At 34.7% G+C, this 26,920-nt stretch overlaps 1 protein-coding gene across 12 annotated transcripts in view; it reads left to right on the top strand.

Moving 5' to 3' along the window:
- Nucleotides 1-26,920, top strand: part of LOC106873011 (uncharacterized) — a 115,548-nt gene that overhangs the window by 36,850 nt on the left and 51,778 nt on the right. For all 12 annotated transcript variants that reach the window (XR_016239151.1, XR_016239153.1, XR_016239154.1 and 9 more), the window contains 4 exons: nt 22,557-22,700; nt 23,352-23,489; nt 24,451-24,582; nt 26,444-26,560. Coding sequence is in view for 4 of the 12 variants with exons in the window: in XM_089345984.1 (XP_089202110.1) it covers nt 22,557-22,700; nt 23,352-23,489; nt 24,451-24,582; nt 26,444-26,560 (531 nt within the window). In the remaining 8 variants the exon portion in view is untranslated. The remainder of the gene's footprint in view (nt 1-22,556; nt 22,701-23,351; nt 23,490-24,450; nt 24,583-26,443; nt 26,561-26,920) is intronic.

Below are 26,920 nucleotides of genomic sequence, written 5' to 3'. Positions count from 1 at the left end.
TGTTGTTGTTGTGATTGTCGTCATCCATGTTGTTGTTGCTGCAGTTATTGTTGTTCGTATTGTTGTTGTTGTCACTCGTGTTGTTGCTGTTGTTGTTGTCGTTGTTGTTGTACAGCAAAGAGCTAACTCCATCCACCAGAGTATTAAAGTTACGATAGACTACCCTACTAAACACCCCCCTACCATAGATTACCTGTACTAGATACCGAACTCTGGCTAGAAACTGAGAATAATAAAACCCGAATCCTCCATTCACACTATACAAAACCTATGGCCTCCACATACCTGATCCACCGGAACTCGGCTATTGCGGACAATGCCAAATTCAATATATTGATGGCAGACCTCGTCAAAGTAATGCGAAATGTGTCCTGCATGTGCAACCCTACAGAGTTAAAGAGACATATACAACATTTCGTCCACCGCATGCAGTTCTCAGGTTACAGCCATAAAGAAAGGATCAGGGTATACAAAGGAGCCATGAAGAAGTTTGAAACAATCAAACGTAACGATAGGAATGGGATTTGCCCACTCTATAGGAGCAAATCATGGAACACCACTGAAATGATTAAGAAGAAAATAAGGAAGGCCAACTCATGGCATGATAGCCACAAATACCAGAGCGTCATGTTCGTCGACACCACCCTTAGAGGCGAACTGGCGTCCGCTTTAGAAGGGCCCTAGACAAACTTAAGCTAAGTATTAAGGTTGTTGAAAGGCCAGGCAACCCTATTAAATCCCTTATCAGTAGAACATACCCTTTCAGTAGAACCCCCTGCACTGATAGGAACTGTATCGTATGTAGATTTATCCCACAAACAAACTGTAAAACCAGAAATGTGGTCTAGAGTATAAAATGTACAGAGGGATGATGCAGTAACAAGACAACGACGTATGTAGGGGAAACAGCACGGAACATAGGGGAATAGGCAAAAGAACATTGGAGGGAACTTAAGGAAGGGAAGAGCTCATCAGTTCTGTACTAGCACACTGAGCAGGAACACGGAGGCTCACTCAACAACATAGAAATTAAAATCTTGTCCACGCATAGAATAGACGCAGCACTTAGACAAATTACAGAAGCTACACACATAATAGAAGATAATCCTAGCCTGAATAGGAAAGCGGAATGGAACACTAACACACACACACCCAACAAACCACAACATATGACAATAAATTCCCCATAAACCGATAACAATATGAACAAAATATAATACAATACATAGATAAACAAATGGAATTAAATACTACATACGTTAACAAAATTAAATTAAATTAAAAAAACAAGACAAAAAACAACAAAAAAGAAGTAGGTATAAACACATAAACAAATAAATAAATAAAAACAAAAATAAACGATCATGTATTAACAGAGGATATAGATAATACAGGCACTCTCCATACACACACATGCACTAACAAAACATAGACACACAATGAGGGATACGCATGCGTAGACACATACAATAGGAATACAAAATACAAAATGGCTGATTGTTAGTAAGGAGGGACACACATAAGAAAGAAGAAAGCAAAGGACCACTGATGAGGTCACAGTATTGTGACGAAAGAACTCTAGCCGAAATAGGTTTAATGTAATGTAATGTAATATAAACGATCGTAAGATATTTAACTCTTTAAATTTTAGGTTCTTTTATATTTTATATTTTAGACTTTACAATATTCATGCTTAATTACGCATAAATTTTTATACGCATATATATTCACACATATATTTATCTATATTCAGATTTTTATATATATTGATATTTATATTTCGTATATTTATATTTTGAATTTTAAATTTATTATGTTGCCGTGTCATGTTGGATGTATGTCTTTCAAAATATTAAATATTGATTTCCTAAGTATATTATTGATGAGTTTATGAATTTATTAATAATATAAAAACACATATATACACATTTATTTGCTCAAAATAATTGAGCACTCAATATAAGCTCAGTTATATATTCTTTTAGAATATTACTTATAAAAGTTATATATATATATATATATATATATATATATATATATATATATATATATATAAAGTAAGTAGCAGATTGTCAGGTATTAATGCATTGCAACCGGTTCAGGCAGCTCCATTTAATCGAACAATGAAGACATTACATTAATTTAAATACAATGCCATCTTCAATTGTGAAAATATGAATTTTCAAACACAAGTCAACGTAGGATGTTCATTGTATCAGTCTACGTTTCATAGCGTGGATCTTTTAACTGAAAATAATGATAAGAGTTAAAATCAACACTAACCTACCTCTTTTTGTGGGGATTTGTCACTATCTAAGGTTTGTTTCTTAATGTGGTAATAGGAACTTATTGCCATATGAAATTAAGAGTTAAGACAACATCTAGTAATAGCTATTTATGAGCAGCAGCCATTTCCGAACTGTCAACTCATATCACTCTGAATTCTAATTAATCTTAAATGAACGCTGTCTACTAGCTACATTAGACCTTTTTGTTGGCGGAAAGGAGATACTTATAAATTGGAAATGAAATACAATCACATGATACCCACTGTGATCCATTCCTGCATATCATAAGTTTGTCTTTTTCTTAGCTTATTTCTGCTAAAATAGGGGCAGCATGGAATTATTTTTTTCTCTAACTCAGATCAAAAATCGTTAATATATCTTGTTTGTTGAAAATTCATATTTGTTCAACTGACGATGGCGCTGTATTTAAATTGATGAAATGCTTCCATTGTTCGATTACATGGAGCCTCTTGAAACGATCGCCTTGCATTAGTACCAGACATCCTGTTACTTATTTGACTTTTATTCACATTACTATGAGCTGCTTACTGGACTGGCTTCGTACCTTGACGTAAACACCTAATTGAACTGCGTCTTCATTATTTCTGATACACCACATCAAAAGTTTCATTAGAGTTGATCTTGACATGCTCAATCCCCTCCCGAAAACAACAAACGAGGAGTCAATCTTGGTTTCTTTTGACGTGGTCAACCTTTATACAAATATCCCTCATGAATATGCTATTGAGGCAATTAAATTCTGGCTGCACAAATACCCAGAAACATTTCCTAATCACATCAACACAACCTTCATTATAGAATCACTTAAGTTCATTCTGACCAACAATTACTTCCTGTTTGCAGACACATACTTTCGCCAAAAATGTGGTATCGCGATGGGTACTAAAGCTGCACCAGTCCTTGCGAACCTCATAATGTTTTTTTTTTAATTATCACTATATGGAATCTCACGCCAGAAATTTGGACACCTTTTCCACATCTATTTAATGGATAACTGGAAAAGATACTTGGATGATTGTTTCATCATATGGAAGGAATCCTATGAAAAACTTCTAGAATTTAAATCCATACTTATCAACACACATCCTAGCATTCAATTCACTATGGAATTCAGCAAACATCATCTCCCTTCTCTTGATCTCTTAATTATAAAAACACCTAATAACCAAATCACAACCGACATCTACCACAAACCTACAGACTCACAACAATACCTCCTTTTTTAGCTCATGCCACCCAAAACACACCAAGATAAATATCCCCTTTGATTTAGCTAAAAGAATTTGCACCATTGTCTCTGACCCAACCATTCGAGAAATACGCTTACAAGACCTCAAAAAAACATCGAAGCATACACCACAATCAAACAAAACCTCCCCTTACTCACCACAGACCCGAAAATGAACAATATCATCAATACAAACAAACTCCTTAAATGCAAAAGGCAACACAAATCTTTGAAAACACTATTAACCAATGCCAAACAACATACACCACTTCCACACCCATTAGTTAAAAAATGTGCAGGCCCTAATTGTGGTACCTGCCCCTACCTACTTGAAGGCTCTGAATTAACCTTCTAAAATCAAAACCAATTTCTCTTGTTCTTCTGGTAACCTCATTTATGTCCTCACATGCGCAGGTTGCCAAAACTTCTATATCGGACAGACGAGCTTCCCGTTGCGTAGAAGAGTAGCAGTCAATAACGAACAAATAAAGGTCCCTCAATACTGCCAAATTCCACTCAGTGGCCATATAGACTCTTGCGCAAGAAACAAAAACCCTAAATTCCTTATATTCCCTTTCTATCAATGTAAAGACAGAATCTCCACGCAAGAAAGAATCAACAAGGAGAATCTTTTCATAGAGAAATTCCAACCATTTCTTAGCACACATACCCCTCAGTGACCTTATTTCTCTAGGAACAGACATAAACTTCCTGTTGAAAAAGAGTTCATAACTCCAAATAAAAACTTTTGTCTCCACTTACACACACTTCCTGTTTTGACACCACACTTCCTGCTTAACACAAACTTTTAACCCTTTTTTAAACCTAACAAAACTCTCAATTCTCATGCATCCTTATTTTTCCAACCATTATATACATGAACTACCATTGAACTTCAAAAGCTCAAAGACAATATAATATATTGGTATATTTATTTTTTTATATATTATTATATATATATACGCACACAACTACACACACATGTATCCACTTGTATGTTCATATATGCAGTATTAAATGATTGAGATCCCTAAAGTAAGATAGGGGAGTTAAAAAAATTAATGATTTGAAATAAAAAATAAAAAATTAAAATGGAGATAAAGGAAAGTTAAGTAGGGTTGCTGCGGATTATCTAAGGATATATGCTGTGTGGTTATTCAGGTTGCATTTAGATTTGTGGTAAAGTTTGAATCTATGAAAAAAGCGGTGGTTGCATTTACTTAGGGCCTCATTGTGGGTATTTAGTAGTGTCGATGATTTGTGAGTTAATATGTGGAATGCCTCTTTTAGGCATAGTTTACAGGCCAACTGTTGACTTTGGTATGGAAGTCCTGAATCTATTATGGACCATGCAAACATGTAGGGAATATTTCTATTTTTGAGATGATGTATATGGGTAGCGGGTGGTGTGAATTTATTGTTTCTCGTATCTAAAAGAATTGTGATGAGCAGCATATCGCTGTTTAAAATTTATGGTTGACCTTATATATATATATTGTTGTTAAGTATTCTAGATTCCAATACCTCTCAAATATATATATATATATATATATATATATATATATATATATATATATATATATCATAAGAATGACTCTTGCCACCACTGCGTACAAACCACTGATAAACAAAATATTGTTGAAACTAGTTTGATATGAATGTGAATAAATATATGCATAAACAACTGCAAGTTTTTCAAATTCAGGTACGTTTTCATACTCCAAAACAAATTCTCCGATATATATATATATATATATATATATACATATATATAATTATCATTATTATTATTATATCGCTGACTTCGGATATAGACTTCATTGTAACAGTGATATAACACTACAAAAACTCAATTAGTAACAAATACGTAACAATTTTAAATCTCTTCTCAAAGACTTCTGCGAAATCCTTCACAAATTCGACTGTACACACCACACTGTACCTCAGACTGTCAGTACACATTACTAATGTATGTTTTACTGATGTTGATATTATTTATTTAAGGCACTGCCTGGAATTGAACTTGGAAAATTGGGGTTAGTAACCCGCGCTCTTAACCATTACGCTATATTTCCGTGGCAAATATAGAGTGAATTTTAGGGCTTATAAACCTAATATTTTTTCTCCTTCCATAATACCTGTTCCCATATTCTGATCATATCTGTACTCGGTCTGCTTAGGAGGTTATTGTGTCCTAGCATATGTGCTGCCTCATTTAGTTTTCGTATTTTCCAGTGGTGATCTTTGTTTATTACTTCAACTTCATCCCACAGCGGAAGGTAGTCTACGTTTTTCCATATATGATCAGCTGTAACCGTTTTACAACATTTATGCATGGGATGGAGTACACGCAGTCTTTGGTCATATTCTATTCTATTGGTGTTTTTACTCGGAGATATTTGTGAAGGCATATATGCTAGGACACAATAACCCCTAAGTAGACCTAGTGCAGATATGAGTAGAATATGGGAACCGGTATTAAAGAAGGATACAATAATATTAGGTTTATAAGCCCTAAAATTTAATCTATAATTGCCCACGGGCATACAGCGTAATCTTCTTTACGAGCGAGGGCTATATAACCCCAAGATTCCGATTTCAATACCTGGCAGTGCCTTGAATAAAAATAAATAAATAAATAAATAATAATAAATAAATAAAGTTGTAGTATATTGTCAACTTAATGTGACAATCCCAATAAGGGAACACACTACTGCCGTTTAGCCCTAGGAAGCTGGACCACTTCCTGTCGGCCTTGACACAATTACTTTCCCCCTCGCAAACTTAAAGACACAGTAATTGTGTCAAGGCCGACAGGAAGTGGTCCAGCTTCCTAGGGCTAAACGGCAGTAGTGTGCTCCCTTATTGGGATTGTCACATTAAGTTGACAATATACTACAACTTTATCGCTCCACTACTGCTTAAATCTCTCTGAGAGATTTAGAAATATTATATTTCTAATCTTGCTGATCAGTGAATAAACTTCACTATGATTTATATAAGTTTGCGAAGGCGAAACAAGCTTCTCTATCCAGCTGGCTAGCTACTTCAGGCTGATGATGAGCAAAGACTCAGAAACATGTCCCTGAATGCTGGCTAGGCTGGGTGGAGGAGCTTGTCTCCCCCTCGCGAACTTAAGGACACAGTAATTGTGTCAAGGCCGACAGGAAGCGGTCCAGCTTCCTAGGGCTAAACGGCAGTAGTGTGTTCCCTTATTGGGATTGTCACATTAAGTTGACAATATACTACAACTTTATCGCTCCACTACTGCTTAAATCTCTCTGAGAGATTTAGAAATATTATATTTCCAATAAATAAATAATAATAGTAAATAAATGATAATAATAATGATGATGATGAGGATGATGATGATAAAGACAACAACAATAGTATTGATGACGATAATAAAAATGCTAATATCAGCAAAAAATAACAAAGGAATGAGAACACAGGGTTGGGTTCAAAATTATATTTATATACATAAATATTTAGATAGACAGATAGATAGAAAAGTATATATCCGTATATATATAAAAGCCGAGATGTGTGTGTGTATTTGTGTGTGTACGTGAATATAATTTATGCACGTCCACAAATTAGTACGCATGTCACTCGAATTTTAGGAGAACATTCGTCATGACCCTATCTGCATTTTCGTCAACTTTTTGTCTCAGAGGCACCCACGTATAGCTGTAAAAATCGATAAACTTTTACCAATTTTGAAGTTTGTTGACATGGCGAAGTCAAATCTGTGCGTACGCGCGTGAAGAAGAGAGAGAAAGAAAAAAGAAATAGTGTGTTTGTGACAAGGGGAGTTACAAAGTTTGCTAGCGTCTAACAAAGAAAAAGCCAACAAAAATTTGGAAAGGGAGACAAAGTGCCTAAGGCAAAAAAATTCTCTAACCAAGACAGAGTTTGTTTGCCAGCGTCTAACAACAGAAATAAAGAACGAAAAAGTGGAAGAGGGAGACAAAGCGTATTACGAAAGAAAATGTAGGTAAGGAAGACAGAGTAAGTGTAAAATGTAAAATGCATTTTTTTTCTTAAACATGCGATATAGTTTAAACTATAAGATGTTTTTGAAAGGCACTATATTCTATAATGAAATTATATATACTTTCTCACACAATTAAAATATACTTATTTTAAATCATTTATTTATTTTAAATCGTTCATCATTCTTCCCCCTCTCACTCTCACACACACGCACATATACTACTTTGGGAGCAAAAGAGTTTTGTTTATATTTCACAACTATGAAACAAAAAGGTATGTAACAATTTGTCAGTCACCCCACCTCAAACTGTTTTTCGGACCACAAAAAGGGTTTGGTAATTTTTCAGATTAAAACCCGCACGATCTCCACTAGGGTGTTACGGTTAGGGTTTTAGGATTAGGGCAAGGCTTTTACGGTTAGGATTAGGGTTAAGGTTAGTGTTAGGGTTAGTGTTAGTGTTAGGATTAGGACTAGGGTTGGTGGTAGGGTCAGGGTTAGGGTTAGGGTTTAGGGTTAGGGTTGGAGTTAACCTAGAAGGGACAGGCCCCTTATTTTTTGGTTAAGGTTGTTGGTAAGTTTTCCTAAGTTACTCCAATCCAGATCCTCAATGCAAACCTTCAGATCAACCTTCTTCTATGCAGATCTCTAATACAACATTTAAAAAAACAGTCAATGAGTGGGAATAACCAATAAACTGATTCCGTATAGGATTTCCCAATCAAATTGCCAGCAAACCATTTTCAGTCAAACCAATTTCAACGGATTTGGGTCAAATCTGATGTCCATGTTACTTATTTTGGTTTGAAATAAAGCACTTGATCACTTAATAATCCTAGCTTAATCCCGGGCAGCGCCGGGCTATACTGCTAGTGTATTTATTTATATATATATATATATATATATATATATATATATATATATATATATATATATATATATATATATATATATAGGCGCAGGAGTGGCTGTGGTAAGTACCTTACTTACCAACCACATGGTTCCAGGTTCAGTTCTACTGCGTGGGAGCTTGGACAAGTGTCTTCTATTACAGCCTTAGACCAACCAAAGCCTTGTGAGTGGATTTGGTAGGCCTAAACTATTAGAAGCCCGTCGTATAATTATATACATGTGTGACATCGCTTGACAACCATGTTGGTGTGTTTACGTCCCCGTAACTTAGTGGTCCGGGCAAAGTGTCCAATAGAATAGATACTAGGCTTACAAATAATCAAGCCCTGGGGTATATCGGCTCGACTAAAGGAGGTGCTCCAGCATGGCCGCAGTCAAATGACAAACAAATAAAAGAATAAAAGAATATATATGTACAGTTGGACTTTACAAAAACAATGACAAAGACAGGTGTATAACTAATACAACAAACAGTTGTATTAGTTTAACGCTCGGGAAGATGAGAAAGTTTTTTCGGTTTCAAGCCTACGCTCTTCAATAGAATGGATCACGAGGAAATAAACAGAGAGAGAATAAAAAAAGCTTTCGAGGCTAGCGGTCAATCATGGTGATGGCTGGTTGGAGGTGGTCAGACAGGAGAGCTAGGAAGAAGGGGTGATAATAAAGTAGTGGTGATGCCAAAATGAAGGTGCGCGTTCGTGTGCATGTGGATTGGGGCTGGTGATTTTGACGAGTGGGTGTGTGCATGTATAGGTGTGTGGATGATGATGTTGGAGCTGGGCAGTGGTCAGTGCTGATATGTATACTAGCAGAGATACAAAGCGTTCTTCGGTATTAAAATGGTTTAGTTTTTTTATTATTCTTTCGGTCATATGACTGCGGCCATGCTACAGCATCGCTTTTAGTAGTGGAAATCTCACCCAAGATTTATTCAATGTAAGCCTAGTATTATTCTATCAGTGTGCTTTGCCAAACGCCTAAGTTACGGTGGTGGGGTAACAAACACAGACACACACATATATATACACACACATATATACATACAGACATATATATATGTCTGTATTAAATATATCAAATATACATTTGATTTTCGATATTTAATACTCAATATTCCATATATTCAATAAGATATTCAACACTTCATTTCATTTTTCATTTTACCATTTAATTTTATAAGAATATAAATAAAACATACAAAAACAGAGTTGGAACTCTTTTAAATAATATATTTCTCTATACACAATCAGACAAAATCCTTTTTTTGTATATTTTAAAAAATTTTTTATTTTGTATATTTATTTTTATTCACATATATGTATATATATATACATATATATATATATATATATATATATATATATATATATATATATATATATATATATATATATATATATATATATATATATATATATATATATATATACATACTTATTTATATGTATATATACAAATATGTATATACGCCTATATCTTAAAAAATGTGTATATATATATACATATAAATGCACATGTATATATATGTATATGTATTCATATATACACATAATACACATGTATATACATGTATATATATACACATATATATATACATATACTCTTTTACTGTTTTACTTGTTTCATTCATTTGACTGTAGCCATGCTGGAACACCGCCTTTAGTCAAGCAAATCGACCCCAGGACCTATTCTTTGTAGGCCTAGTACTTATTTTATCGGTCTCTTTTGCCGAATAATAATGGGACCAAAAAGTTACGGGGACGTAAACATACCAGCATAGGTTGTCAAGCGATGTCGGGAGGAACAAACAGACACACAAACACGCGCACACACACACACACAGACACACACACACACACACATATATATATATATACATACATACATATATATATATATATATATATATATATATATATATATATATATATATATATATATATACATATATACATACGACGGGCTTCTTTCAGTTTCCGTCTACCAAATCTACTCACAAGTCTTTAGTTGTCCTGAGGCTACCGTAGAAGACATTTGCCCAAGGTGCCACGCAGTGAGACTGAACCCGGAACCATGTGGTTCGTAAACAAGCCACTCCTACGCCTATATGTATATATATATATTATTGCATATATAATATATATATATATATATATATATATATATATATATATATATAGATCTATATATATATATATATATATATATATATATATATATATATATATCTATCTATCTATCTATCTATCTATCTATCTATATATATATATATATATATATATATATATATATATATATATATATATATATAAGCAATGTTAATTCTCTAAATGAAGTATTAACAGTAACTGCACGATAAAGTGTAGTATATTGCCACTTAAGTGTGGCTGACCCCTAGGGGTGGATGTTACTGTTGCTTTTAGCCCCAGGAGGACATCTCCTCCAGCTGGCTTATCGACACACGACTGTGTCCTGTTTGCCAAGGGAAGTTATCCCTCTCACCTCGATCTGCAGCACGAACGTATCCGGATTTCAGGGTTATTTCTGAGATGTCCTCCTGGGGCTAAAAGCAACAGTAACATCCACCCCTAGGGGTCAGCCACACTTAAGTGGCAATATACTACACTTTATATATATATATATATATATATATATATATATATATATATATATATATATATATATATATATATATATATATATATATATATATATATATATATATATATATATATTTATATACATACATACATACATACATTTACATGTACACATATAGATATACGCATATATACATGTATATAAATATGTATATATATATATATATATATATACATAAATATATATTTATATTTACATATATACACCGATATGCAGGAAGTAAATAGACACCTTTAATTTTCAAAATCTTTTAGTTAATACGCAAAGCGAACAATTGAAATGTAATCGATTGGTAGGACTACATATTTTAGTATTTAGTTGACATTCGCTTTGCAGTTTTTAATTCAGAAACTCTTTTTGGCATTGAACTGATGAGAATTGCGATTGTCTCTTGTGGAATTTCTGCCCACTTTTCACGCAACAATCGAAACAATTCATCTTTTGATTTAGTTTTCTGACGAAGTTTTCATATAGCTCGATCTAGTTTGCTACAAAGTTTTTCAATTGGGTTCATGTCAGGAGATTGGCTCGGCGGCCAAGGAAGCTTTTTGATCCCATTTTCAGTCATTCATTTTTATTGCTTTTCGCTGTGTGGTTTGGAGCCCAATCTTCATGAATAAAAACGCATTTTTCGTTATGTTATTGTGTGAATACATCGGAAGTAGTCCCTGCTTAAGTATTTCGATGTATTTTTCAGAGTTTATGGTTCCAACACATTCAATCAGTTCAGAACAACCATTGCTGGTGACAGCTCCCCATACCGTTACAGAGATATCGCTATGTTTCACAGTTGGTTGGAGTCGTTTCCAATCAAATCATTGAATGGGAAGCCTCCAGACCCAAACACGTCCACTATCTGAAAATAATGCAAATCTGGATTCATCTGAGAAAATTACTCCATCCCAAAATGAACTGGATTTTTTTGACGTCTCCTTATCCCATTTATTTCTTTTCGTGATATTAATTGGTTGAAGGAATGGCTTTCTTCTAGCTGCTAGTCCATAATACCCAAGCTTATGGAGATATGTAAACAAACGTTCTTGGACTAACTTCTAGCTGTGTTGCAATGTCAGAAGCCTTCGAACGGGGTTCGTTTTCTACAATTCTCTCAAACATCGAAGCTTCCTTTCCGAGAGCCCAGGTCGGCCGGGACGAGAATCTGTTGATTCTTTTCCTTGGCTTTTGGATTGCAGTTGAATTGAAGATTTTCGGCAATTTTTCGATGGGTAAGATCAGCCAAAAATTTCCAAACAAAACGACCACTTTGAAATTCTTACAGTTCTATACCGCTGAAAACATATTAAGACGTTTAGATAAAAAATTCTGAAAATTAAAGGTGTCTATTTACTTCCTGCTTGTCTGCGAATACACACATACACACACACACACACACACACACACACACACACTTATATATATATATATATATATATATATATATATATATATATATATATATACATTTGTACATATATATATATATATATATATATATAAATATATATACACCTGTACATTTACATCTATTCATATACGTCTATATATATATATACATTCGCGGCACTCCATCGGTTACGATCAACGGAATAGCCAGCTCGTGAAATTAACGTTCAATTTGCTAAGCACTCCACAGACACTTGTTCACTTAACGTATTTCTCGAGTGGATTCAGCATCACACAGATTGGGACAAATTTGTGACAAAGTTGTGAAGTGTTACAGCAGCGTTGCCCACCACCCGTGCTGGAAGCTCGTGGAGCTATTCGTGTTTTCGCTCAATAAACACTCACAACGCCGGGTGTGGGAATCCAAACCGCGAGTCCGCTGCTCTAACCACTGGCCCATTGCGCCTCCACACGCACACACACACACATCTATCTATATATATATATACTTAGTGTATGGTAGATGAGTTCAGCAAAAATTTAGATTCAGTTTGAATATGGTACTTAAGTTTAGGCACCGGAATTTAGTAAGGTATTTATCCATTCAATTTCAAAGTAAGGTGATTAAAATCTGCATTACCTCTGGATATCCCTGTTACTTATTTTGATTATATATATATATATATATATATATAGTATATACAAATATATGCAGGTATATATATGAGATAATAGTTTCAATATTAATAGTGAAATATTAAAACTCAAATTATTATTTCACATTACAATAGAGATGTTATTGTTTCATTTTGAATACGTAATACTGAAATAGTGTAGGAGATAAGAGATTTCTCAGGGCTCGAGTTAGGCAAGAAGTTAAAAATGTTTTGGCTCATGACACTGCATGGACCCTATGTAAGGCATGTGTAAAATTTGTATGAAATCGGTTGAGTAGTTCTCGACTTTGAGAGAGGCAAACACACATACAGACAGACACGCAGACAGAAACACATTCTCAGTTTTTATACATATATATACGACAGGGAATAATCTTTGTCTCTTTTTATGGAAACAAAAAAGGCTTATAGGACTGCAAAAAAGAGGTACTCAAATGTAATTGATACAGAGATAAAGAAACATTAATCATAGAACAAACATGAAATTCGAGTCAACCACTTTATATATATAACACCATACCTCAGACATTTGATCATATATAAATATTACCATATAACCATTTCGGAACTCCTGAAATGGCCATAGATGTGTTTCAATTGATTTTGTGGAACTCTTTTTGTTCCTGGACTCTAACCTAACATGTTTGTAAGAATTTAACTTTTTGGACGTTCTCTTGTGTGAAGGGAGTAAAACAAACTTTTTAAAAAATATTTTAATCGATTGATATTTTATTTTACCTTTGTATATATTTCTATTTTATTCGCATATATATTTTTACCTTTTGTGTTTTTTGTATATGTATATATTTATATGTTTAGAACCATAGTAATATTTATATATCAACAAATGTTTGAGGTATGGTGTCATATACAAACTCGTTGACTCGAATTTGATGTTTGTTCTATGGTCAATGTCTATATGGTGGTTGTCTACTCCTTAAACAGAGTTTGACCACCTCCTGCACCTACACCTTAGCCCTTTCATGGCGTCTGATGTGGCTTTTTAAACCAGACAGTGTTTTGAAAAAACACCCACACAGATTGCACCTCTGATTTGCACTACCAACACCTGCAAGTAAGTTCTGCTCATTGTGGATCCTAACATGTCTTTTAAGACCCCCATTGGATTTGCAAACCCTCTGGCACACACCACATTCAAACGTGTGCACAGACATATAATCAGAATAGCTGGATGAGGTTTGTTTTCCATGGGTTCGCAGGTGAGATTTGAGGCCAGCCAAGGACAGACATATATATATATATATATATATATATATATATATATATATATATATATATATATATATAATTTGGGAAAATAATCAATCAGGAACAAACCTTCAGCATTATATGCATCTACATATCGTACCTTGAGGTCTTATTTATCGTATATGTAAATATATTTATCCATCCATAAATATACAAAGTGTTTGATAAAAGTCAATATTAATTCGGTTATCGGGGATTAATTGATATGCGGGTATTCTATTTCAGATAATACAAAAAATAACCTAATGAGTATATCTGAAAATAAACTCATGGTATCAGTTTGAACAACACGAAATAATACTTAAATGATATAACCAAAATTACCAGCAGGGTATATAACATACTTCATTAATTATCTCCTACTTCAGTTAATACTGAAATTTATTAAATATGAAGGAACTACAAGTGTTTCAGTATTGGAAGAGTACAATATATATATACATATACAGAACCATTTACATATATATATATATATATATATATATATATATATATATATATATATATATATATATATATATATATATATAATGCGAGTGAGTTAGGGGTTGAGGGTTCAACCCCCTAAGGGATAGTCTCTATCCAGTATACTGCTGGGAGGGTATCCAATTATTGCTACACTAGTGCTATACCAAATGCAATCAATGGGAGCGGGTAAAAGTGGAGGTTTTACCCCAAATTTGTCCATTCTTTAATTCCTTATGTACTTTGTACTTCTATATGTAAACCAGGTTGGCAAAATAACATAGTCTGTCATAGACACCTGTGCTTTGGTTCTTTCTTTCTTCTTTTTTTTTCTTTCTTTTTTTGTCACTTTAGCTACGAATTAAATTAATGAATTCAACGGGGTACATTGTCTGCAAGTAGTTGGGTTCAGCATATTATCCTCCATTTTCTAATTGATATACAAATTTAGGGTAACCCCCCTTTTACCCGCTCCCATTTATGGCACTTGGTATAACACTAGTGTAACAATAATTGGGTACCCTCCCAGCAGTATATTGGATAGATACTTTCCCTTAGTGGGTTGAATTCTCAACCCCTAACTCTCTCGCATTATATATATATATATATATATATATATATATATATATATCAGATCAGATAGAGACTTTTTAATTAATTTATTTACGTTCATATTCCGCATCATATATATATATATATATATATATATATATATATATATATATATATATATATATATATATATATATATATATATATATATATATATATATATATATATATATATATACATATATATATATATATATACATATACATACTTATACACATATGAAATCGTCAAATTTACAATTATTCCAACACATCTTCAGGTTCTATTTCAAAATATTATATATCTAATTTACATCCCTTTAGAAATATGCAATACAATTAAGCATTACAGATTAAAAATTAAGAATTATAAATTAAGAATAAAAAATTATAGTTTGTAATATTAAGAATTAAAATTTATAAATTATACATTATAAATATGAATTAATATATATATATATATATACACAATTAAACTTTGGGAGAGGCATTATGCCGGTAATAAACACACGCACTGGTTCAGTCCTTTATTAATTTATATAGTTTTTTGTTAAATTATTTCATTGCACTCTTGCAATCTCTTCAGTAACTTGTCTCTCCACTTCCATTTATTTTGAATATATGATCTGGCGTTGTTTTGGCGTTGTTTTGGCGTTGTTTTGGCGTTATTTCGAAACTGTTTGGTATGAGCATGTGAGTGTGTGCAAGCCCGTATGTGTGCACGCTCATATGTGTGCACGCACTTATGTGTTCGTGCTTATATGTAAGTATGTGCGTCCATATGTGTGTTTGTAACAATTTCGTTTATATCAGATCAGATAGAGACTTTTTAATTAATTTATTTACGTTCATATTCCGCATCATATGTGTGAACAACACATGCAACCATGGGCAATTGTAAGGCCCTCATCTACGTGTATTTGGTGTTTAAAATTGGTTGCTTTTCAGTTATGAGGACCGACTCCTGTATTTGTCGCAACGATGCGTCACCGGGGTGTCTAGACAGGATTTCTATGCTAATTCTGTCCAGTACACCACCATGTTGTTCTTTGGCATGCTGGTAGAGCACCAAGGTTTGTTTTTGATCAATAATATGTAAAACATATCCCTTCAGAAGAACAAGGTGTGTTGAGGAGAGTTGCATTGTGTGCAAAAATAGTCCTGGTGCCAACTGCAAAGCCAGAAATGTAGTCTACAAAATAAGCTGTATGGATGGTGAGTGTAAAAACAGAAACACGGCATACATAGGTGAGACGGCAAGAAGTTTGGCTGAGCGTGTAAACGAACATTGGAGGGACTATAATAATCAAAAACAAACCTCGGTGCTCTACCAGCATGCCAAAGAACAACATGGTGGTGTACTGGACAGAATTAACATAGAAATCCTGTCTAGACACCCCGGTGACGCATCTTTGCGACAAATACAGGAGTCGGTCCTCATAACTGAAACGCAACCAATTTTAAACACCAAATACACGTAGATGAGGGCCTTACAATTGCCCATGGTTGCATGTGTTGTTCACACATATGATGCGGAATATGAACGTAAATAAATTAATTAAAAAGTCTCTATCTGATCTGATATAAACGAAATTGTTACAAACACACATATGGACGCACATACTTACATATAAGCACGAACACATAAGTGCGTGCACACATATGAGCGTGCACACATACGAGCTTGCACACACTCACATGCTCATACCAAACAGTTTCGAAACAACGCCAAAACAACGCCAGATCATATATTCAAAATAAATGGAAGTGGAGAGACAAGTTACTGAAGAGATTGCAAGAGTGCAATGAAATAATTTAACAAAAAACTATATAAATTAATAAAGGACTGAACCAGTGCGTGTGTTTATTACCGGCATAATGCCTCTCCCAAAGTTTAATTGTATTTCTTTCAACACACGTATCCACATCAAGAATCTTGCACACGAAATACACATACGAAATATATATATATATATATATATATATATATATATATATATATGCATTATTATCATATTTATCATCATTTAATAGCAGAGTCCTAAGATGATTGATAAATAGCATCCAGCACCCTCTTCCAGAGCGTGCTTTAACTTGATTTATACGGCTGGATGCCCTTCGTAATACCAACCAAGTCTCTCTATGTGGAGCACCAGCAGGAGAGCCTATATCTGACGTTGGCAATATCTGATGTGATAGATGGATAAAACGAGTACTGGAAAATGGGATCTCCCCATTTGCTGGCTCCGCTTTTGCAGGTCTTTAAGGATTGTTTCATTCTCTTGTTCAGGGGAGCCAATTTGTCTTAATTAATATTTTTATATGTTAAAACTTTAATCTCAATCTCTGAGGCTTCCCTCACGTCCGCGACTTAGAACGTTTAAGTTATTATTGTATAGAATCTGGCGAGCTGCGCAACAGGACTTTGGCTTTGTGGATACGAAACCTATGTTAAGTCTATGTCCAAATTTGAGACTTTTGTGGTAAATATTACTCCGTCTGTTACGACGACGAGTGTCCCACATCCGATCAACGGAGCAGCTTGCTCGTGAAATTAACTTACAAGTGGCTGAGCACTCCACAGACACGTGTACCGTTAACGTTGTTCTCAAGGAGATTCAGCGTGACACAAAGTGGGACAAGGCTGGGCCTTTGAAACAGAGGTACCACTCCTTTTTGTCAGCTTAATGAACTTCAGCAACGTGAAATAGAGTTTCTTGCTCAAGGACACAATGTGTCACCGGGCATTGAACTCACAAACTTACGAATGTGAGCCGAATGCTCTAACCACTAAGCCACGTGCCTTCCACACTATTATATATCTATCTATATATCTATAGATATCTTTATATATATATATTTTTAGTTTAAACTATAGCATCTTTGAGATAAGTATTACTTCTATCTAAAACTTCGTTTACATTGTATTTTAAACGAACGATTAGTTAAGATTACATTATTTACATTTGACGGATATTTGTCCTCATCTTGTTTGTTATTAACACAACGTTTCAGGTGTCTTGGGTTCTCATTCCTAACGATGTTACTATTATTATTATATTATTACTATTATTAATCAGGTCGGAACCTTGGGGTTAGTAGACCGCGCTCTTAACCACTACGCCATATGCCCGTGGGCAATTATGGAGTGAATTTTAGGGCTTATAAATCTATTATTTTTCTATCCTTCCTCAATACCGGTTCCCATATGCTATTCATATCTGCACTCGGTCTGCTTAGGAGGTTGTTGTGTCCTAGCATATGTGCTGCTTCTTTTAGTTTTCGTATTTTCCAGTGTTGTTCCCTGTCTATTATTTTGACTTCATCCCACAGGGGGAGGTGGTTTCCATTTTGCCATACATGACCAGCTATACCCAATTTATCAATATCTCCTCGTGTCACAGCTTTGCGATGTTCTTCTACCCTTATTTTGAGGGGGTGACATGTTTCGCCTTTGTATAACCTACCACAGCTGCATGGGATGGAGTACACGCAGTTTTTGGTCATATTCTCTTCTGTTGGTGGTTTTACCCAAAGGAGATATTTGCGAAGTGTTGTATTGCTCTTGAATACTGCCCTGATATCATATGGGCCGCATATCTTTTGTATCTTTTCGGAGAGGCCTTTCACATAGGGTAGACAGACTGTAGACAGTTTATTGGTTTCATCCTCTCTTTTCTTCATAATTGGAGTAGATAGTATGTTCTTGGGGTAGTTGTTTCTTAATAGATTGTTACTGAGCTTGATCATTTCTTCGTGGTGGGTATCACGATCGCTACTTATATTCTTTGCTCGATGTCTTAGGCACTGAGCAATTCCTCTCTTTACACTGTATGGATGGTGGGAATTGAAGTTAAGGTATCGTCCAGTGAAGGTTGGCTTGCGATATACGGATGTCCTGAATCCATACTCGGTGCGTGTTATTAATACGTCCAGGAATGCCAGCTGATTGTTCTGTTCCTTTTCCATGGTGAACTGTATGGATGGATTTATTGAGTTCACATGATCTAACAGCATTTGGACATCTTGCTGGTGGGGTCAGAGAATAAAGGTGTCATCAACGTATCGCAGCCATAGGGTTGGTTTTAGTGGTGTTGATCCTAAAGCCAAATTCTCGAAGTATTCCATGTATATATTGGCTATTATCGGTGATAATGGCGAACCCATAGCTAAACCATCTTCTTGTCGATATATATCAGTGTCCATACTGAAGTAGGTAGTTTCTGTACAGAAAGTCAACATTTCCATCAAGTTTGTTATTGGTATACTAGTGCGTTCTTTTAGATGGGTGTCTAGGTTCCTAGTTCGATTCACGACAGCGACCTGATTAATAATAATAATAATAATAATAATAATAATAATAATAATAGTAACATCGTTAGGAATGAGAACCCAGGTTCGAAATTTCCCCAAGACACCTGACGAAGGCTGGAGGGTATATCAGCCGAAACGTTGTGTTAACAACAAACAAGATGAGGACAAATATCCGTCAAATGTAAATAATGTAAATATTGTAAATAATGCCTCATCTCTTAAATATAGAACTGTATTAGTTAAGATTAGTTTTGCATATAATATTTCTGTTAGTTTATATTGTAATAAACGTAAAGTTAATGATGGCACGTTTATAATTTTTGATATTTCTAATAATATTTTTCTATCTTAATATAATAAATATTTTTATATACATTCATTTGTTATTTATTGTTGGCTGATATATACATTATTATTATTGTTGTTGTATTTTGACCTGAAGATTAGCTATATCTTTGAACAGAATCGATTTTCGATCGTTTTAATCGGTTTGAATATTTTTTATTTTCTATTTGAAAATTTGGTTATGAAACACGTGTAGTCGTTTTATTATCATTATCTTATGATATTTACTTTGTATTATATTATACTTATTTATCGTGCATTTACTTATTAATTTTTTTCTATATGTGACTGTGGATTATTATATTATACTTATTTATCGTGCATTTGCTTATTAATTTTTCTATATGTGACTGTGTATTTTCATGGATTAGTTCATGAACTTTGGTACTTTTCTCTCAAACTATATATTTATATTTTATACTGTGAAATTTAACTAAATTTTAATTTTTAATAAATTGAATTTAATTGAGTTTTAACCTGTAAATTTGGATTTTTATCCCTATTATTATTATTATTATTATTATTATTATTACTATATATATATATATATATATATTCATCAACGTACATACTAAGCTTGTGTACCTGCTAAAAATAACAATCAAACCTTTTTTAAACCGCAGAAGAAAATAACACTGATTATAACTACAGAAATCGACCGTGTGCGAGACAACGGATCTAGAAAATTCTAGCTATATATTGTCTAGCTATATATTGTCTAGCTATATATTGTGTAGTATTTAAACTCATGTGATAACACGTTCTGAGGAAGGTAAGGCTGTAATGCCAATCCAGAAACCGATCCACGTGAATCCAAATACTAGACAGTATATTGAGCTGGATTTTATATAGCTATGTTGAATGCTTTTCTTGACCCGTTTGCTCGAAGACAATGGATTTCTGAAGTTATAATCAGTATTATTTTCTCCGCGGTTTAAATAAGAGATTTGACTGTTATTTTCAGTAAGGGCCTGCAGTTGCCTATATTAAAATTTATGTTATTATCAATGTAATTATATAACCCTAGATAATAGTAGAGTTAATAATATCTTCGCAAATATTTTCTGCTGAATTATTTGTTCCGTATTCGAATTAGATAGATAGATAGATAGATAGATAGATAGATAGATAGATAGATAGATAGATAAGTAAGTGGAGATACGGAAAAAGAGCACTCAACTCTATTGGAAGTTACATTGTTTCAAACATTGTTACAAATCCACTATATGTTTCATAGACTTCGAAACGATGGAAATTAGAGTTGATGTCAACAGAATTTGAACAAGATTGTGAAGACGGACGAAATGCCGCTGAGTGTTTTGTCCGGCATGCTATTGATTCTGTCAGCCCATCGTCTTTCCATCTAACAGTACTTTCTTATGATATTTAACATCTCTGTATATTCTTTCATGTAAAGAATAAAAAGTTTAGAATGGTACAACAATGCACTATAAAACAAGAAATGGACTATATACCTGTTGTAATTTAGTTATCTATAGTCCGATGATATTTCGGAATACAATTTCTTCTTCAGATATTCTTAGATTGAGTCTCTGCTATAAACTGCTTTGCAACGGCTTTTCTTTTTTTCGGAAGCCTCTCAGTAGTGGTCTCACGAAGCTCCTTCCGGAATTCCTCATGAGAGTGCGTGAGGTCAGCTATGTTTCAATCTCGTGTGTGTTGGTACATCTGTAGAGCTACTTCTAAGTTATGTGTTATACGTGCAGCTTCTCTTTTTTTTTCTTTCCTGAGTTGTAATTCTGTGGAAGAAAAAATAAATAAAACTTCTGTACAGAGGTCAATGTAATCGACTCGTCCTTTGTTCAAAATTGCTGAACTTGTATCAATACTAGAAACCAAGATTTAAATTCGGTAAGGTGGCGAAAAAAAACATGAGAAAACAGGCTGAAGGTTGGTAATCAATATATTATTTAGCTACATCTGGATGTGTGTAGGTTCATTCTTAATAACATGCTCATGTATTGTTTATAACAAATAAAAAAGAGGAAAAGAAGGGGGTGAAAAACGAGAAGCTGCACGTATAACACGTAACTTAGAAGCAGCGCCACAGATGTACCAACACACACAAGACTGAAACATAGCCGACCTCACGCACTTCTCATGAGGAATTCTGGAAGGAGCTTCGTGAGACCTCTGCTGAGGCGCTTCCGAAAAAAAGAAAAGCCGTTGGAAAACAGTTTATAGCAAAGACTCCATCTAAGAATATCTGAAGGAATTGCATTCCGAAATATCATCGGACTATAGATAACTAAATTGCAACAGGTATATAGTCCATTTTTTTGTATTATAGTGCATTGTACCATTCAAAACTTTTTATTCTTTACAAACAATACACAATGCTTCAAGCGAATTACAATACTTTCCTATTCTTTCATGATCTTTTCCAGGTGAAAACTCTTTCCGAAGACATCTTACCGACGAACCTCTTCGGCTGATCGCCTCTATTACTTTCTTCACTGCGCTGATCGCAGTTGGTTACTTTCTATTTGGGAAGTTGAGAAGTAGAATGAAAATTCTAACACGTGGAAACGGTATTTTCATTTTATTCTTATATTTCAAAAATTTCTTTAAGACGTTTGATACCCCATTAGTACTTAATTTGTATGTGTATAGTTTAAGTGTAAATCAGTTTCCTCTTTAGTCACAATGGCTAGCACGTTCAGAAAAGGAGCTAAGTCGACTGGAACCCGAAAGGCTGAAAGGCAAATTTGGCATCATCGGAATATAAACTCAGAACGTAAAGACGAACGAAATGCCGCTAAGCATTTTGTTCGGTGTGCTAACGATTGCTCTAGCTCGCCACCTTAACGAATTTAAATCTTGGTTTCTAGTATTGATACAAGTTCAGCAATTTTGAACAAAGGACGAATCGATTACTTTGACTCCTGTACAGAAGTTTTTTTAATTTTTTTTTTTCCAGAGAATTTCAACTCAGATCCTAAAGACGAACGAAATCATTTTGTCCGGTATGCTAATGATGGCGTAATCTTAGCGTCTTTCGAAATCAAAATATTGGTTTCAAGTTTTCACCCCAGATTAGCAAATTCGAACGGGGGTTGATTCGATTACATTCGTCTCTGTTCTCCAGCGTTATTCATTTTCTCAATCACAGATCGCCTTCTCATATAATAATATTTTATTATGATTTTTAGCGTATCAAACTATTCTTTCATCTTTTTCAGGTAAAGATTCTACCCATAGAAATTTCACCACCGAAATTCTTCTTCGGGGTCTGTATTTTGCTCTCATTATCGCCACGATCTTTCCTCTCGTCATTCCATGTCAGATGAGAATAGAGAAACATCTAAAATACAAACAGGGTATTTTGAATTTTATTCTTTTCTTTCATTGTTCTATTCTTTTAATGGTTTCAGTTTTCTGACTGCATCCATGCTGGAGTACTGTCTGAGGCATTTAGTCGAATGAATCGACACCAGAACATTTTTTAATTTCAGCCTAATAGGTAACTTCTCAATCTCCTTTGCCAAAATATTACGGGTGCGTAAACGCCCTGACTCAGTTTGCCGAACAGTGATAGAGGGAAAAATACACACACACACACGCACGCACGCAAGCGCGCACACACACGCACGCAAGCACACACACACACACATATAGGAAGGGCTTCTTTCAGTTTACGTCTACCAAATCTATTCACAAGACTTTGGTCGGTCCAAGGCTATTGCAAAATACAGTTGCCTAATGTGCAACGTTGAACAGCTGAACCCGAAAGCTTGTGGCTGGTAAGCAAGCCTCTTACCACATAGCCACACCTGCACCAATGCTTAATGCCTCACGGCTGCTTGTCTTGTGTATGTACAGTTAGTTGAAGTGGAAACTGGTTTCACATTTTGACACAACGTCTGCAACTTCAGGGAGAGTCTAAGTCAATTAAATCGATCGCTGGAGTTGCATCTCGTACTTATTTTATCGACCCAAAAAGATTAAAGGTAAAGTCGACCTCAGTGGAATTTCAACTCATAGCATAAAGCCGGACGAAATGTCATTAACATTTTCTCCGGTGTACTAACGATTTTGCAGCATGTCACCTTCGAATTTTGATACAAATACTGCTTCTTGGAGGCCAAGATAAGTCGATCACACCGACCCCATTACTCAAGTGTTAATTTTCCATTCAGAGAATTTGAACTAGGAACGAAAAGCCGGACGAAATGCCGTTAATAATTTTGTCCGACATTCTAAAGATTCTTCCAGCACATCAACTTCTCATGTGAAAATATTCCATTACGATATTTAATAATCTTTCATGATCTTTTTCAGATGAAGATACTTTCATATCGATTTGCATTGTCGCCATTATCTTTGGGATTTTCTCAATCCCTCTCTTCTTTGCATGGCTCATAGCTTTTTACAAACTGTACAAAATGGGACAACAAATGGAGACTGTAACAGGTAAAAAAAAAGGGATTTTGATCTTATTCTTTCTTTCATTCTCCTCTTATTTTAATTATTTCAGTCATTTGATTGCAGCCATGCTGGAGCACCGTCCTGTAGCGTTTCAGTCGAATGAATCGACCCCACTACTACCTTTTGAGCCTAGTACTTATTCTATTAGACTCTTTTGCCGAAATTCTAAGTTACGGGGACGTAAACACACCGACACCAGTTGTCAAGAGGCGATGGGGCGACAAGTATAGACACACAGACATACACACATAAACACACACACATATATATTTACGTGTGTGTGTGTGTATGTGTGTGTAAGTAGATGAGGGGCTTCTTTCAGTTTTCGTCTTCCAAATCCACACACAAGTTTTAATCCGAGCGAGGCTATAGTAGAAGACACTTGCCGAAGGTGCCATGCCGAAGGACTGAACCCGAAAGCATGCGGCTTGGAAGCAAGCTTCGTACCACACAGCCACACCTGCACCTATGCTGGATACCCCATTGTTACTTACTTTGCTAATATATAATTGGTTTAAGGAAAAATTTGTCTCATATTCTGCTCCGAGGTCAATTTTGGTGAAGAGGTTAAATCGATTTTATCGATCTCAGTGCGCAGGTGGTACTTATTTTATTGACCCGAAACGATCAAAAATTAAGTCGATCTCGGTGAAATATCTATTTTACCAGCTTATCACCTTAATGAACCTAAACATTGGCTTCCCATTTTTGACCCAAGTCCAACTAAAATAGGCACCGGGATAAGTCCATAACACCAACCCTAGTTCTCAAGTATTATTTATTTTATGAACCCCAAAATGTGAACCCAGAAAGTAAAGCCGTATGAAAAACCACTAACCATTTTGTCCGGCATGCTAACAATCTTACAAGCTCATCGCCTACCCATCTGGTAATACTCCTTTATGATATTTAGCATATTATATTAATCCATCATGTGCTTTTCCAGGTGAAGATTCTCTTCCATCGATTTGTACTATCTGGATTGTCATTGCGTTTTTATCTATTGCTCCTTCCATTGCATGGGCCACAGCTGCTTACTGTCTGCTCAAAATGACAATACAAATGATAACTCAAAAATGGAAAAATGCTATTTTGATTTATTCTTTTAAAATTTATTTTATTTCATTGATGCCCCAATGCTAATTATTTTGGCTCTGTACAGTTGGTTAAAGTGGTGACTGGTTTTATATTTTGGCACAAGGCCAGCAATTTGAGGCAGAGGCTAAATCGAGTACATCGACCCCATTGTTCAGCTGGTACTTATTTTATCGATCCCGAAATGATGACAAGCAAAGTCAACTTCGGAGGAATTTGAACTTAGAATGTAAAGATGGATGAAATGACACAAATCACTTTGTCCGGCATGCCAACGATTCCACAAGCTGGCTGACTTGTATAATAAATAATATTGGTTTCATATTTTGGCACAAGGCCAGTAATTTCGGGAAGGTCGTAAGTTGAATGCTTAAACTCTACTCCTAGCTGGTCCTTATTTTATCGAACCCTAAAAGTATGAGATGTAAAGTATGAGTTAAAATTGAACTCCGAATGTAAAGAAGGGCCAAACGCCGCTAAGCATTTTGTCCGGTGCGCTAACGTTTCCGCCAGCTCATCGCTTTACTAAAGATAAATAAAGACCAGCAATTTTGGGACCGGAATTAAGTCGTATATATCGACACGCAGTGCTCAACTGATATTTAATTTTATCCACTCCGGAATTTGAACTCAGAACGTAAAACCGGACGAAGTGCTGCCAACAATTTTGCTCAATGATCTCACGATTCTACCTGCTCCTTGCCTTCTCATGCGATAATGTTCCATTATGATATTTCATGATCTATTCCAGGTGAAGATTCTCAACAACGAAATCGTAATTCCGCCATTGTTCCTCTGTATGTACCTCTTCCTGAATTCATTGTAATGATAGTGGCTCTTATCTTTTCGTGCAGAAAATGTGAACAGGGTATTTGAAATTTATTATTTTATTTAAAACTAATTATTTTGTATGATTGATATCTCGTTGTTACTTACTTTGGTTACGTACCGTAGGATTTAGTGTAAATTCGTTTCTAGTTTGGTACAAATCAAGCAAATTCAAGGGTGGGGTTCAGTCGATTTCCTCGACCCTAGCAGTCCGCAGCTGATACTTTATCCATCAGTCCTCGATTACTGGTAAAATCGATCTCAGTCGAATTTGAACACGGAATGTATTGACTGACGATAAGCATCTGTGCATTTTCTCCAGTGTGCTCACGATTCTGCCAAATCACCGCCTTAAAACAAAGATTGTTTTAAAATTTTGACACAAAGCCTGCAATATAAG

This window comes from Octopus bimaculoides, chromosome 30 (assembly GCF_046866305.1).
Source record: "Octopus bimaculoides isolate indiv1 chromosome 30, ASM4686630v1, whole genome shotgun sequence".
Lineage (NCBI taxonomy): Eukaryota > Metazoa > Mollusca > Cephalopoda > Octopoda > Octopodidae > Octopus > Octopus bimaculoides.
This window is presented reverse-complemented; position numbering and strand designations above follow the sequence as displayed.